This window comes from Marmota marmota, unplaced genomic scaffold (assembly GCF_001458135.2).
Source record: "Marmota marmota marmota unplaced genomic scaffold, marMar, whole genome shotgun sequence".
NCBI classification, from domain to species: Eukaryota; Metazoa; Chordata; class Mammalia; order Rodentia; family Sciuridae; genus Marmota; species Marmota marmota.
In genome coordinates this window covers 31,517,926-31,535,692 of record NW_026000005.1, presented here as the reverse complement: position 1 = coordinate 31,535,692, position 17,767 = coordinate 31,517,926, and the positions used below count along the sequence as shown (strand labels likewise).

The window sequence follows — 17,767 nt, the reverse complement described above, 5'->3', positions numbered from 1 at the left end:
TGGTGGACATGGGAATTGGCTGATAACTCTAACAAGAGCGGTCTCCTTTCAAAGGAGAGGGAAGGGAGGAAGGAACTCCATTGCTGGGGAGAATGGGAAGAGCAAGTACCTGTGAGTTTGGCCAGCTCTTTGCCAAACTTTTCAGTAAAAAACAATGGGGCCTAAGAAAAGAGCACAGACACGGTGGGGAGTTCTCTGGACAAGAAAGGAAATTGTTTTTTAACTAATGGAAGTTGCTGAAGCACATTTTCTAGGCTGAAGGGAACCATTCTATAAGAGTAATAGACACCTACCTAAATTAGAACTTTAAAATTCTCTTTTAACTAATTTAATTTAAAATCCTTATGGTTCTTTGACCTATGAAATTGCACTCTATAAAAATGCAAATTAATAAGACATTAAGAATTTTTAAATTATCTGGATTTTAATATGCATTTATTTTATGATGACCTTGTTTGAAAAACATAGTAAAACATACATTTTGATAAATCTGTTTTTCCAGAGGAAGAATACATAATTAGCAAATTATATACTTAAACACAATCTAATTTAAAGCAGTTATCCTAGGCCATGCTTATTTATCTATCATAAGGAAAAGGATTTTGGCCTAAATCATGAGTCATATAGTTGTAAATTACTGGTAAATTGTATGTCGAAATACAAAAATAGAGATTATGTCCTTAGAATTTTTCTTTAAAATAATGTGTGGTTCACTTGTTGCATTTGAGTTTTTTGAGTTAACCAGATCTGATACAAATTTTTTTCTGTGATTCTCAAGGTGTCTGAGCTGTGTGTGTATGTGTGTGAGTGTGTAGTGTGACAGAGAGATAAAGGAACAATAACTGCCTTAGTGACATGAAGGTCGGAGATAGTGTGTCTAAAGCAGATGAATCTTGGCATTTATAGGTGCTTAGTAAACATTCTTATTATTGATATTCCGTTCACTATTATTGTCATTACTATTACTATATTTTACAAATTAAGAAAGCTATATACCATAGTTGAAGAACTTTCTTTTCACTGAAGGTAATTGCCAATCCAAAATAAATAAATAAATAAATAAATTGATGGTCATTTTTTAACAAAGCTTTTTTCTTCCCTCAAGAAGCATATAACTTAGTCAATAAACACTTCATTGAAGATCTACTTAGTACAGAGACTGTTTTTCTGTGTATGGCAGGGACGTAATTTGATTTTAAAATTAAGAAAAGAGACTTTGAAAACTTTTGAGAAATATTAAGAGTTTTAAATCGAATTTTATATTATTACTACTAAGGATTGATAGTATAGAATGAGAATGAAGAGAAGGAAGTGGTAGAACAAAATAGGTAGAAGACACATAAACACATAGCAAAGAAAACACGGTGGTGTACAGATGCAGAGACATGTTGAAAATGAAGCAGACAGGTAAAAAAAAAAAAAAAAAAAGAAAAAAACAGGTAAATGACTTGTTCCAAAGTGACAACTTTTCCATACTTTTCTTTGCAGGTATGTTATCCTAAGAGATTAGATAGCATATATCCTTTCCACTGATGTTTCATTTTTCTGCTTCCTAACTCATAAAGCTAGATCCTCCTCTACTGATAAGCCAGCTAGTAAAGATTATGACAGAAATTATTCCCTGTATTGCAGTAGCTGTCATCAGGGCAGCTATATTTCCAGAGGCTGGAAATCCAGATTTTATCTTTGACTAAGAACTAAATGTTTCCTTCCTCCTCTTCTCCACATTTTTATTTGACAAAAGTTTTTCCTTTAACCTCCACTAAATTGCCGGACTGACCAAGTTTTCTTATTCTTGCTGTGAAACACACAAGTTGTGCTTCTAAGCTACACTCCAACCACTCAGAGCTCTCCAATCATATTCAAGTAAATAAGCACCTGCTCCCATCAACCAAAGTCCCTGACTGCAACAGTCAAAGCAGTTTGTTATTAAACCTGTTATAAACCTGTTGTATTTTCCACTGTAATGTAATTAAATATTAATTAAGGTGATGAAATGATACAATGATACAATCATTGTCAATAATTAATGTTATAAAAGGTGGTAAGAGCATCTTCCAAATGCCTGAAGTTCTTATTTTAGATTGAAGAAATAACAAATTAAAAACATAGATGAAACATTTTTGGCATAACTTATGTAAGAAATACAGTGCAGAATACCAATGAACAGACAATTTAAGAAAAAGTCATGACCTTACATCAAAACACTGGCATGTGTATGCATATACACCTGTCTGAAGTTAGAACATTAACACATGTGTTTATTATTTTATGTTTCCCTTTATGTATTCATTAACCTACTGATTTTGGTCATGGCAACTAAGATTCTGTTATGCTCCTTAAAAATATGAAAAATTAGGAAAGATAAAAATATTATGAATGGAAGAAGGCATACTACTAAGAAAGAGTATTTCAAATTTTAGAAGGTAAAAGAGGAATATCTGTATAGCTTACTCTAGGAAATATAACTGAGATCAAATGCATATATACTTTGAAAATATGTTTGACCAAACTGAAGATATTGAAAGAATGCATTATTATAAGGAGAAAATAATAAATCAAAGACAATATTCTTGCTACTAGGAACTAGTCAAACAATTAGGGTTTAGGAAGTACATTACACATAACAGAAGATCAAAGTGGAGGAAACTATGAAAATTTTTCTGAGTACTTTTGTATAAATTGTAGATTTCTTTGAAGAATAATTATATGTACTTTTAATTATAAGACCAAATATAAGAAAATAATGTTATTACCTAAGTCATAATCAAAATGATACAACCATGATTATCAAAAATTTTAATGTACCATAGGATGTATAAAACATGCAGAATCTCCACAGAAATATTTTTCTCAAAAAATCTGAATAATACAACTGTGACTTTTATAAGTTTCATTTTATATATTAGTTTCCATTTATATATATATATACATATTCATAAAACAATATATTTTAATAAATGTCAAGTAATAAGTTTTGTTTTTAAGCCAGTATTATTTTAGCTCATGTAATTATGGTCCTCAAAAAAAAAACTGAAAAGGATATATTGACAGGGAAGAAGTACAATCATAATAGTTGCTGAGATCCCATCTCTAAAATAATCCTAGAAACTTCTCTAAAAATGATTTGTGCATTATTTTAAGCCAGAACTCTAACCTCTAAAATAATAATACGTAATAGTGTACTTAGTCTATACTGCCACCAAGTGCCTAAACCAATTAATTTTAAGATTATTGTAGCAGTTATAAGCAGATTCTTTTAGTGCTGTGACTAGAAATTTGGAAACAGGCTAAGAGTAAACCAGAGTCCCACAATTCAGACATAACAACAAAATCTCAAAAGCATTATTAATAAAACATCAAGAATCCTACCAGCTCACTGGAAGTTCATGAAGTCTAAAAATGTTACTCAGCTTGTAGTCAAATTTTGCTGGAGGAAGATTTTCTTTACATAAATTCAAGTTTGGATTTGGTTGTATATTGATGGGAAATTCTGAATCCTAGAAAAAAATGAAGAGCTTTTTTCAAATTTCCAAATCACTATACATATTGATAATCTTTCTTATTTAATATTAAATTAAAACATAAATATTTTATTCTCCTCTGACTCTTCAGTCCTGTTTTCTACTTTCATTTTGAAAAAAAAAATATGAAAGAAAGACACGTGACATGCACATAAGCAATTTTAATTCTACACTGCATGTTACAAGTTAAAAATTACTTTAAAACACATCCTTGGTGAATTTCAATGAAATACAAAATAACATTGTCTTATATTATTGTTAATTGTCATTTTTCAACGAGCTTTCCATCCCCAAGAGAAATGTCCAAAAGTACTTGCACAGGGCAACAAAACAGTGCTTGTTTACAGATTAACTGTGGTTTTCCTCTTAAAATCCCAGGAAACAGGATTACTATAATGGCACATGCTGACGGTAAAAGACCTCTGTCGTAATCCTTTTAAATCACATACATTAAAATTCATGTCTGCCATTTGTGGATAACCTCTTTCCCCACCAAGCAAACTCCAGGGGTAACTTAGTCTATGAGAAAGGAGTCCCTCACATGTGGAAAGAAGACATGCTATGCACAGGTACTCAATACTAATGATGGATGGATGAATTGCTCAAGTCCACATATACACAAAAGGAAGTAATCAATTCTCTTCTATTTCACTTAACTCTTTAAAACTGACTTTACAGATGGAGGCATATATTCAATTTCCATCATTCATTTATTCAAAAACCATTTAGAAGTACCACTTTATCCCAAACAATATTCTAGGCATGAGACATGCATGAATGAGCAAAGCAGATGAACAAGTCTTGCCCTCACAGAGGTTACATTCTAATGAATTCTTTAATATACTCTCAGAGCTGGAAAAATGATAAAGTTGATTTTCAAAAGTGAAATAACATTTTTCTGATTAACAAAGTAATACATATTCATATAGAAATTTTGTGCATTTCATGATACTACAAAGAAGCAAATTAATGCAATCTTAGTCTCACCACTGAGATATAATTACTATTAACATTTTGGTTTAATTACTTAATTTGTTTCCTTTCTTTCTCTCACTTTTTACAAAGTTGGGTTGATGCTCAATTATTCATCATCTAGTTTTCATCTACCACTGTATGACTGCATTTTCACATCATTGAGCCTGCTTTGAAAGAATGCTAAGTGCCTTATTTTATGTAATATTCAACTACTTTTGTCTCTTTTATGGTTATCAACATTATAAACAGCTTTCGTTCTATAAATCTCTACTTCACTGATTATTTCCTTAAAGAAGAGTTCTAGAAATGCAAATAAATAATTCAAATAAAATAAATATTTGACAGAACATAATACCTCTTCATAGACTGCTTTGCACAAATGCTGTTTAAATTATACTTCTGCCAGTCACATAGCACTGCCTGCAATTCACTACCACATTTTTGTTAATAGTACACACACACACTATATATATATATATATATATATATATATATATATATATATATGACATCAANNTATATATTACATTTGTTCAACAATTATTTCTTTTGGCTAAAATTTATTATTAAGTCTATATTTTGTGATAGGAACAAGTTTCAGTTCTTATACTACAGAACAAAACAAAATAGATAAAATTAACTTCCATGTGGAGTTTGCATTCTAGGAGAAGAATACAAAATACAATAACTATATGAATGATAATTGATATTTATCAAAAATGATAAAATAAACTGTATCTATGAGGTGAAAAGTCCATGGAAAAAAATAATTCACATATAAAACTATTTCATTTACATTTTTAAATTAATTGTTTAGGTTACACTTCTTATGTATTTCTCTTTTTGTTCCTGTACTTAATTTTTTCTGAACTACATTTTTATGTCTTTTGACCCTTTGTTTTACTGTTGTGGTAATATTACATTTTAAAAATCATTTTAATGATGCCACTGGGGTTGGAAATGGAGGGAGGGTATATGTAAAAAAATATAGCAAAGTAGATCAAAGTCCAGGCTTATATAATTTTTGACTGTATATAAATATCTCCAATCATAAACTTATTACCTACATCAATTGTATCAGCTTTGCTAAGAAAATTATTATATAAACAAATAAATCCAGGTATTTAATTAAACCCAACCAGCTAGGTGCTATTGCCCATGTTTCTAGCTCAGAAGAAGATAAGAAAATATAATAATAACTGAATAACTATTTAAAATGGGTTTCCAATAAGAGCTGCAGTTTCCTGGTAATATTAATCCTATATAATCCTATATAGATGTATTTGCAAAACCAGAACATAAAACTCATGTTACCCAGCCAATATGCTGCAATACTCCAAGAGATATCAGTCATTGAAAGGTAAGCAGCATCAGTGAGGTAAATGTAGAATACATAAATAAGGACAATGCATAAAAGACAGGAAGAAAAATGAGTCATAAAACCATTCTTTCAAGCTACACAACCATTACCATTTCTTTGTATTGACAAGGTACAATGGGAAGGCACACTCAGCTCTCAGTAGTATGCTTTTAAAGTTAGTAGTTCTCAACTCTGACTACGTATTTGAAATCACTGGGAAACTTTTAAAAAAATTCCACAATCACTGGTTCCACCCCAAACCAATTGAATGTAATAATTTCTGAGAGTGAGGCTCTGACACAAGCATTATTTTAAAGCCCCCTATATGAAATAAAAGTCAGAGTTGAAAATCATGGCTTTTTTTAGCAATTTAGTTTTAATGAAATTGGTCAAGCTGTTTAACAAATTTTCATAGTTATATTTTCCTTTCTATAAATTATAACCAAAAAAATGGAATCAAGGTTTTATTTTCTAGTTTAATACCTAAAGGCATATAAATACCTTTCCTTTGGAGTTACCTTCTAAAAATGAAAAGAACTGCACAGTAATTTTAATACTATAAAATAAAGCTAAGCCCTTATACATTTTATAAACAAAATTATACCTGTTCCATAGGCTACTATAAGAATTGAGTGAGATGACTTCTGTAAAGTACTCATCATTATGACTAGAGCCTAGTAAATTTTTAATAAACATTAGCTATTACTGTTTCTATTTTTATTATTTTTGTAGTCAATGACACATGTTAATTCCAACTACTTAGTAAATTCATTTTGAATCATTTCATACCTATTTATTGTAAAATAATTCTATATTAACCAAATTATACATTTAATATTCTCCTAGGATACTGATTGAAGCAAACTTGATTTCAGTGTGTTCCTACTTGTCAGAATCCCAGTCCTATATCTGCTTAACAACTGGCTATCTTGATGTGTCTCAGCATCAGTGATAATAGAATTTCTTGCTTCATGAGCCAGTTGGAATTAAATCTTGTCTTGCTCTTTATATGCAAAGGATGGAGGACCTGATGGGTATCAATTTCTCTGATTCAGTAATATATCATCTAGGGATTGCATGCATCTCTCCCTATGAATAAACCAAGTTATGTACTGAGACTCTTTCCACATGAGTCTATTGGGTATCCAGGCCCTGTACCCATGCCACTTGACAGGAGACTGCTTTTCTGTCTTGTTCTTAGCCTTCCATTGAACCAACATTCATGGGAATTATCCCAAGCAATTTCTGAACAAGTTCAAAATTATTCACTCAGGCCTACACTCAACACTTCTCTACTCTGTGTCAGGCACTATCTTAATTGCCAGGTCACAAATATAAGTAGAATACATTTGTTCCACTCCAAAGACTCCAATTTCTATAAGAAAACAGCATAAATGAAAGACCATATCATTGATAAACACTTAAGTAGAAATATGAAGAAGCTATTATGGTAAATAAGTAAGTGATAAAACTATTGGAATGGGGGCATCCAATTGTCATTAATTGTAGATACTATGAAATCAAAAGGAGAAAGGATCTGTAAATAGACCATATTACTACAGATGATTAATAATAATGAGTGAACTTCACATATACAATGAATGACATAAAGTTATAAAATAAAAATATTCCATTAACTCTAGTAACAATGATATAAAATATGCAATAAAACACTAATAAGAAATGTGTTTCTTTAAAGACAGAAAACTACTTTATTCAGAGATACACCAAAAAAGGCCTGATTAGTTTAGATATTTCAGAGACTCAGCAAGTCTGTTGACAAAAGTTTTAAGTTTGATTTAAGATTGAATTCAATATGAATTTGGGGGCTTATCTTAGAATAGTTAGTCTTGCTCTCACTGACAAAACATGTTAGGAAATGATGATAATTAATCACTGGCCATTTACATTAAATTTTTAAAAGATAAGGTTAAAACTTTAATGTTTTAAGGTCAAACTTTTAAAAATAAACCTAATTGAAATAGATTTTAATCAGGGTTTTCTTTCTTTATCTTAACTCCCCATGTGAAAAATAATTTATAGAAATGGAGGATTTTGTTCAGGCTTCCATGCCCTCATTATTTCATTCATCACTGAAGCAGTCCACAGTACCTGTGGACTTCACACATCACTATGAATGAGTGACAGCTGACATTATCAGCAATCTCTGATTGAGCTAATTGACACTCCCAGTCAGTAAGAAAATTACAGTGAGCCAGGGAAAGCTTTACTTATAAATTTCTTCAACTCTTGAATGTCATGTCCATTTGCATTTTTGTGGCTTTTCATAATATAAAGAAGTATCACACTTGAAAAATACTGTTTTCCTAAATGCACTTAAGTATTTTTTTTATTTAGGACTCCTAAATATCTAATTATTCTTTAGTCTTTCTATCACTGAGACATTCTGTACTTTGACCCATATCAAATTAAGCTGAAACAAAAAGACTCACAAAAATAAAATATACAGACATTGAACTATCACTTGAAAACTCCACAATGTCACCACATTTTAAAAGTGTATTTCTAGACTAAACAGTTTATTCATGCCATAAACTAATAGAACAGAGGTCCAAGGTGTGCCTGATTTAAAAGCATAGGGAATGATGTTAGATTTAGATTTAGAATGTGCAATATTTTTCATGAAGGGAAGTGTTAAGAAATACTTTGATTAAAGGCTAAAACAAAATAAAATTGACATGCTTAGAAAATAATTATCTTTCAAATTTAAATAATTGTATTTTTATGATGTTAAATAATAATGAATATTATTTTTAAAAATTTAACCTCCATTAGTCAACTTTAGCAGTTAACATCACCATCAGCTGGAAACTTAGGTGAAATGCAAATTCTCAAGCTCCACCTTGAACTTAAAAAAGCAGAAACTTTGGGAATGGGGCCCAATAATCTGTTTTTAACCAGCTCTCCAGGTGATTCTGATGCTTGCTAAGTTTGAGACTCCATCTGAATAACACATCTTTCAAAATTTAACAAATAGCAAACTTAGCTGAAAATATTTATAGAGCATTATATATAACATTATAATAGGATATTATATATAGTAGGATATATATACTATTATATATATTTCCTATTTGTATATCCATATATATGTGTGTATGGACATACACACACATGTATATACACATATCTTTATGATCCTCATTTTTGAGATGAGATTATATTTCCTGCTTTGCCAATTTCTTTCGGGGTTCTTGGCTCACAAATTTGAATAAAATCCGTTGACAATAACAGGAGGGAAGTATGTGTGCAGTAGGATTTATATAAGCATGAGAAGAGAGAGTACACTCTCAACATGTGGGAGGAGGCCAGAGAGCAGGGGGAACAAAAACCCTTTTGGTATGCTAGCTTAGGAGCTTATATAGGTCTGGGTAGAGTGTGGAGCCAAATCTATATGAAACAGGCATTGAGAACACCACATCATCATTGGTCAAAATCTAGGTAAAACAGGCATGGAAAGCAGCACCAGTATCACTGGTCAATATCTATGTAAGGTGAAATACAGGGTTTTAATTTTAATTACAACACATGGATTTCCAGTTTTCCCAGCACCATTTGTTGAAGAGGCTATCTTTTCTCTAATGTATGTTTATGGAGACTTTGTCTAGTAAAAGATAACTGTATTTATGTGGGTATGTCTCTGTGTCTTCTATTCTGTTCCATTGATCTTCAAAAATTTTGTGCAATACCATGCTGTTTTTGTTACTACAGCTCTGTAGTATAATTTGAGGTCTGGTATCGTGATGCCCCATGCATTACTTTTCTCCCTAAGGGTTGTTTTGGCTATAAGGGCCTCTTATTTTTCCAAATAAATTTCATTACTTCTTTTTCTATTTCTATAAATAACATCACTGGAATTTGAATAGGAATTGTATTAAATCTGTATAGCACTTTAGACCAGAGACCTTGCACCTACTAGAAGAAAAAGTAGGCCCAACTCTCCATCACGTCAGCTCAGGAATGGACTTCCTCAGAATTAAAGAATTAAAATCAAGAATCAATAAATGGGATGGAATCAAACTAAAAATCTTCACAGCAAAGGAAACAATCAAGAACATGAACAAAGAGCCTACAGTATGGGAAAAAATAATCTTTATTGGGGCTGGGATTGTGGCTCAGTGGTGAAGTGCTTGCCTTGCACGAAGGAGGTACTGGGTTCGATTCTTGGCACCACATATACATAAATAAATAAAATAAAGGTCCATCAACTAAAAGAAAAAATTAAAAAAAAATCTTTATCACCTGCACCTCAGATAGAGCATTAATCTCCAGGATACACAAACAATAAGAAATCTTAACACCCAAAAAATAAATATCCCAATCAATAAATGGACAAAGGAACTGAACAGGCACTTCACAGAAGAAATATGAATGGTCACTATATCAATAAATGGGATGGAATCAAACTAAATACACACACACACACACACACAAATTAAAACTATACTGAAATTCCATCTCACTCCAATCAGATATTGGCAAGGATATGGAGAAAAAGTTTCACTCATACACAGCTGGTAGGACTGCAAATTGGTGCAACTACTTTGGAAGGCAGTCTTGAGATTACCCAGAAAACTTGGAATGAAACCACCATTTGACCCAGTTATTCCATTCCATGTCATATACCCAAAAAGACTTAAAAGCACCATACTGTAGTGACACAGTCACATCAATATTTATTGCAGTTCAAATCAGTTCATAATAACTAAGCTATGGAACCAGCCAAGGTTCCCTTCAACAAATGAATGGATAAAGAAAATGTGGTATATATACACAATGGACTATTACTCAGCCTTAAAGAAGAATAAATTTATGGCATTTGCCAGTAAATTGATGGAACTGGAGACTATCATGCTAAGTGAAATAAGCCAGTCCCAAAAAACCAGAGGCTGAATGTTCTCTTGGATAGGTGGATGTTCCCACACAATAAGTGGGGGCAGGGGTTGGGGAAGAATAGAGGTTCATTGAACTAGACAAAAGGGAATGAAGGGAAAGGAGCAGGAATGGAAAAGGAAAGAAAGTATAATGAATTGGACATAACTTTCCTATGCTCCTATATTATTAAACGACCAGTGTAACTCCACATCATGTACAACCACAGAATGGGATCAATACTGGAATGGGTTGCACTCCATTTGTGTATAATATGTCAAAATAGACCCTACTGTCATATATATCTAAAAACAAAAAATTTTTAAAAATCTATCTAAAACAGGGATTGAAAAAGTATTGGCTATGTCCTTTGGCCTAAGTTTTCCTAATTCTCATCTGGGTTCACTCCCACCTTCCATTTTCCCATCTTTTGTTTTCCCCCTATGGGACAAAGGAGGAGACAAAGGAAGTGGTCTCATGAGATTAGACTTGATGGTGCTCATTAATTTTTTTTTATAGGAGGCAGTGAACACAGAGGGGCTGAACAACTGAGCCACATCCCCAGCTCTTTCACTTTTTATGTTCAAAAGGGTGTCTCAATATTGCTTAAGTCCTCACTGAGTTGCTGAGGCAAGTTTGGAATATGTGTTCCTCTTGCTTCAGCCTCCTGAGCCACTGGGATTGAAGGCATGTGCCACCATACCTTGTCTGGTGCTCATTAAAATTTCTACCTGTTAGCCTCCAAGTGTAGTTTTGGCATTTGAACAAGACCTCAATTGGGGCCCATCAATTCTGACTGCTGAACATTAACTATTCTTGTTCAATAATAAGATTTTATACACACACTCACACACACACGCACGCACGCACTATATATGTATGTGTGTATGAATACATATGCTACTATATATATCTATATATATTTCCTCTTTATAGATCTTTACATATAATATGTATATATTATATATATATACACCCTTATATATCCTTATATGATGTATCCTATATATCATATGTAAAAATATATACCACAAAGAGAATATATACAAATATATATATGTATGTGTGTGTATATATCCTATTATAATGCTATTATGAGAAGGTAAAAATAATTTTTTGGCATTCAATATCTTAAATTGCCACAGTCTGGCTGGGCACAAAATCACGAGCCACTCAAGCAGGAACAAACTTTATTTTTTGAAACTGCCGCCAATGTTCTATACGCCCCCAGGAAGATCACCGATCCATACACGCCGAGTTCTCCAGGTACCGCCAGAGGAAGTTCCTTCCCCAGAACTCCCTCCTACTGTACTTCCCCAACCAATGGGAACGACGACTCCCCATCTTCAATGGAATCTCTGTTTCTGAATGACAAGTGCCTGCCTAGTAGGCATCAGCTGGATCTCAAGGGGAGGCACTTGTGCTGTGGGAACCTGGGGGATTCCTGATTTAATCAAGTGGCCCTTCCTCCACATTCCATAATGCATTAACCCCTCCCCCATGTGTAGCAGGCCCAGGTGAACAGCAGGAGTCCAATATCCATATGAATGCAAATCTTAACATAATCATATCATCTCAATGGCTAGCTGGAGTCACCTTTCAACCAAAAATGCCATGCATCATATACTTGGCTCTTAGCATCTCCCCCCTTCTGTTTAAGCAACAAGCAATCTGGCTAGGGACCGTGCCTGTTAGGTCTGTCCAATTCAACATATGGTTCTTACCCGTCATCGGAAAACTGACCTCTAGGCGTCAGCCTCCTGTCTTAGGTTGATACCACTGCAATTGGATCATACCCGTCACTGACTACCGGTCCAGCATATAGCCATACTTGCGGAAAGGCCTATGCACCAGTGGGGGGGTGAAGTTCTTTGCCTCACCTCTGTTGGCCCCCAAAATTAGACCGTCACTAGTAGAAGGGAGGAGGATACAGAAATGCCATGACACCAAGTCAATTGACGGCTCCTAGGAAAAATTGCATCACTGGTGACACATCAGCAAAGATACGCTAGCATTATTATAATTCGATGCATCAACAGATAGATCACAATGCATACAAGTGATACATAGTCCAGGCAAGTTCTGTAAGCAGTTCAAAGTGGAGGAATCTATCAATATGTCCATATCCTCCCAAAATAAATCGACTCATTGATTGAGCATTACTTGTTGAGTTATTAATCATTGATGTATCAGTTTATACAGTCTGTTGTGATAACTCTAGAAGAAGTTATAGTTTGGTTTTATCTTTGTCTTCACCGGCATTTGAATGAAAATAGGAATTCCAACAATGATGCTAAAAAAAATATGTAACCGGGAACTTCCTCTGGCGGTACTTCCCCAACCAATGGGAACTCTCCAGGAGTCCTGTAGCAGGCCCAGGTGAACAGCAGGAGTCCAATATCCATATGAATGCAAATCTTAACATAATCATATCATCTCAATGGCTAGCTGGAGTCACCTTTCAACCAAAAATGCCATGCATCATATACTTGGCTCTTAGCATTAAATAATCTCTATAATACTAAAATTATTAGTTATATCAATAAAATGTAATACACATATATTTATGTGACCCATTACACCCTCTTATTATTTAACTTACTGAAGTAGCATCAAAAGAATATAACAAAATCCTAGCAAGTCAGGAATCAGCTGTAAATATCTTGGTATATTTTAGGCAAATAAAGACTCACACCTTTCATTTATTATATATAATATTTTTTATTCATATAACTATACTCATTTAAAATTGTCAGCTTACAACTAAACTTGGGAGAAAAGATAAGAATCAGTAGAAGATAGTATACTTATAATTATTATTCAAAATAATTTCTACCATTTATTTAATAACCTATATATATATATACCATCTCAAATTTTGTAACAGTTCTGTGTATTATATACAGATGCAGAAAAATGGAGCTCAATAGAATAACGACATTCACAAGGCAGAAAACCTCGTCAATCAGTGTTAACAGGATTCAGATTCCACCTTCCTAGTCACAGAGCCTGAGTTTTTTCTTTGCCCTACAGCTCCAGAAACCATATCAGTATTCTTGTGTCCCCAACCGGATCCTGTTAACTAAGCTCCAATAATGAAATTCAAGTAATTCTTAGGATGTGCTTTTTCTTCCAGAATGACTTAGCATGCCTGACAGTACAAGCAAATACAAAAAGAGTTCTTGATATTGCTGAGGAGAATGCCTTGTCCATTTGGGAAGGAGTAAAGGGGGTATAAACACAGTGAAACTGTGAATCCCTGTCATTACAATGCTGCTGCTGTATAAGAGTCATTTATCACTCCCATTTTATTGATGGGCACATTTAGGTTAAAATAATTTAGCTTAAATTATGTTATGGATTTATTAGGTTAAGAAACTCAAATTAAAATCCAAGTTTTCTTGACTCCAGTATTTTTTCATTAATCCATATTTTCACAGGTTTCTCATCAAGGCCTACTGTTTTAAACCTTTACAGTCTTCTTAAACATAAATAAATGAATAAGTAAAGATGATGAAGTCTTTTTGTAAATAACTTGGTAATCTTTATGAACACTACCAATAACACATCTGCCTACTTCTTCGGTCTTCCTCTTTCCTGCTGTTTCTAATATTCTATAGGCCACAAAATAACACAACCAGACTTATAAACTATGCCAATAAGATTCTGTGTTAGGACCTGCTACATAGGTGCACAGTGATTTTCACTCAGGGCCTTGTCTCTAGTGAGATCCCCACACTCTTCACTTACTTTGGAGTGTAAGACTATATTTTTGAAAACTGAAGTCTTGAACAGAGTCAAAGTGGAGTATTCAATTGGAACTGTTCTGAAAACTAAGTTTGGGGGAATAAAATCTTACCTTGCATACAAAATTAATTCTAGTTGGATTAGGGTTCAAAGCTTTTAAAATATTATAAAATACCAGAAAAAGCATAAGGAAAACAATATGATATGAGAATAATGAACCCCTTCCTAAGTATGACATTAAGGAAGAAATTATAAGGAAAAGACAATTATATTTAATTGCATAATATTTTAAACTTCTGAAGCTAAAAAGTCAAAGGAAAATGTCATTATATAATAGTAATAATAATAAAATTATACAAAAATTTTTAAATCAATCTTAAAAATATAGGTCTTATAAGTAAAAAAGGTCTGTGGAATATACATAAACAAGACACATAATAGTCAGACAACATGTAGAAAAGTTTAAGTATTACTAATAAATCAAATAAATACAATAAAATAACAAATGAGGCTGGAGATGTGGCTTAGTGGCATAGCACTTGCCTAGCCTGCAGGAGGACCTGGGTCTAATATTCAGAATGAATGAATAAATAAATAAATAAAATGATATGTTATCCATTCACAAACTGATAAACTATATTTTAAATAAGAAAAATTATGAAGTATATTACTTAGATATAAACTTTCTAGAAAGAAATTTGACAATATGTATCAAACATAATTAAAAATGATCAAATTCTTTTACCAGTAATTCTACTTCTAAAAATGTATTCTAAAAAATTTTCAGTCCAATGTACTAAGATAAATATTATTTATTGTAGCAAAATATTAGAAACATCCAAATTCTACTAAAAGGAAGCTAGTTCACTGAATTACAAAATACCATGTATCCACATGATAAGACATATTTACCTATCAAAATTACATTCATGAAGAAATATTTACAGACATACAAAAGTGTTCACATAATAGAAAGGACATATGTATATTTACATGTATATGTACAACTAAATAAAGTATAATCATTCACCACGTAACAATTTAGCCAATGATGGACTACAGATACAATGGTGGTCCTCTGAGATTATAAGCTGAAAAATTAATTTCATCTAGTGATGCAGTAGATACTGTTTGTAGGGCAACACATTACTCATGTATTTATGGTGACGCTAAACAAACCTACTGTGTCACACTAGTTGAAAAAATACGGAACATATAATTATTAATAATAAATAATCCTTGATAACAATAAAAATGACTTTGTTTCTGGTTTCTGTATTTACTATACTATAGTTTTTGTTGTTAGAATATACTCCTCTACTTATAAAAATGTTTACTCTAAAACAGACTGGCAATAGCCTCATATAATTAATGTTCACTAAATATCCTGACTGCACGAAGAGGTCACATCAAGTGATCGGCTTATATCCTTGGTTTGTGTAAGTACACTCTATAATGTTTTCACAAGGAGAAAATTGCTTGAGGCTATGTCTATAAAAATGTGCCCCTGTCCTTAAATAACATATGACTGCATGCCAGAAGGTTATTAGAAACTAATTTGGTGGGCTTTTTAGATTATTTTGTATGTATAACTAGATTTTCAAGTTTTTCTACAAGGAATTAAGATTATTTTTAACATTTTAAAAGTGTGGTATTGGGTCCCGCACTTGCTGGAGGCTGGTAGGAGAGCATGGCGGCAGGCGCGGAGAGATCAAGTCTCTGACCTCTTCAGCTGTGCGGGCATAGGGAGTTGTAAACTGTCTAAATGCTGTTTGCTCAGGATCACTAGGCAATGCTGAGCTGACGTGGATCTGAGGCGAACAGTCTGGGCCCCTCAGAACACACACCGAGCCCGGATCGGCTGCATTCAAGCTCCGGTTCGCCTGCTTCTCGAGACTCAGCACTAACGATCCCGCTGAAATAACTGGTCCACCCTTCTGAACTTACAGAGGTAAAAGCCAACCGAGTCTTCATAGGCAGTGGCCACAGGATTGAAACGGGGCTTGGGAGAGACAGTCAGGACCCACCCGTTGCATTGGTCACCCGGCAAAGGGAACGAACCACCATGGCAGAGAACTGACGTCACGGGTAGAGGAGATAACTTCATTGAAACCAGCGCAACATGTGTGTAATCCCCTAACCATCTCTCTCCACACAGCGGGGAAACCTTAAGGGCCCCTCCCAGCTCTCCCGTGAGCGCGATAGCCAGACCAAGGGAATCAGGAGTGGTGCGGGACTCGCGGGGTGGAACTCGCGGCTGCCGCTCCCACCAGTGCTGACAACTGAGGTCTCTTGCACCAGCTACCGGGGGCGTGGCTACCGGAGGGCAAGCAAATTCGCTGGGGGTTCTCAGCCCCAAGTTCTACAAACATAGGGTCTGAGGGAGGCAAACAGGGAGAGTGTGCCCAGGCGTTCATGAAATCAGGGGTCCCAGGAGCAACAGACCTGGCGTGTAGCCAGGATTGTGGTGAGCGTCACAGGTGAGCGGGGCCTGGCTTGAGGAAACACAAGAGAAGGCCCTAGGCACTCAGGATTGGAGACCCGCCAGTCTGGGAGGAAGAGCTGCTACACAGTGATTGGTTCCCACCCATTGAGAGGAGAAGCTTGGCCCAGTGGGCACAGCTCCACCTACTAGAAGAGAAGTTAATCGAACTCTATGACTGCATTTATTATTATTATTTTTTTTTCTTTTTCTTTCATTTTCATTTTTTGTTGTTGTTGTTCTTTAACTTTTTTAATGTTTTTCATTTTTTTAAATTTTTTTATTTTATTATTATTTTTTTTATTTTAATTTTCATTTTTTTATTATCATTATTATTTTTAAAATTTTTTTTTCTTTCTTTCTTTATTCTCTTTTTTCTTTTGTCTTTTCATTTCTTTTCAATTTTCTTATTCCCCCTTCCTTGAATTCTACCTGCCTACTCTCGTTCTCTTTAGTGACTTCTTCCTTTCCCTTCTAATATCTTTCCTCCCAAACATCAAATAAATTTATAAGAGTAAACAGTAACTAAACAGTCAAACAGAACAAGAAGTAACATGAGCAGCATAAAAAAGCAAGGAAGAAAAGGAGTACAAACAATGAAGGACAGCCTAAATATTCAGGAGGACCTAGAGTCAGCAGAAAAATGGTCATATAAAGAACTCAAGGAATACCTTAGACAGATGGAATGGAACCTTAAAGAAGATACGAGACAGCAAATCCAAACAGTGAAAGATCACTTTGAAAATGAGTTACATAGACAGATAAAAGAAGAAGTTAAGCATCTTT

General features: G+C 33.7%; 1 protein-coding gene across 12 annotated transcripts in view; it reads right to left on the bottom strand.

The window, feature by feature from the left end:
* The window catches only part of Spag16 (sperm associated antigen 16), a 925,858-nt gene that overhangs the window by 759,336 nt on the left and 148,755 nt on the right, over positions 1-17,767 (bottom strand). For all 12 annotated transcript variants that reach the window (XM_048808488.1, XM_048808490.1, XM_048808489.1 and 9 more), the window contains one exon: positions 3,373-3,500. In XM_048808488.1, coding sequence (XP_048664445.1) covers positions 3,373-3,500 — 128 coding nt within the window. Of the gene's footprint in view, positions 1-3,372; positions 3,501-17,767 lie in introns of those variants that run through there.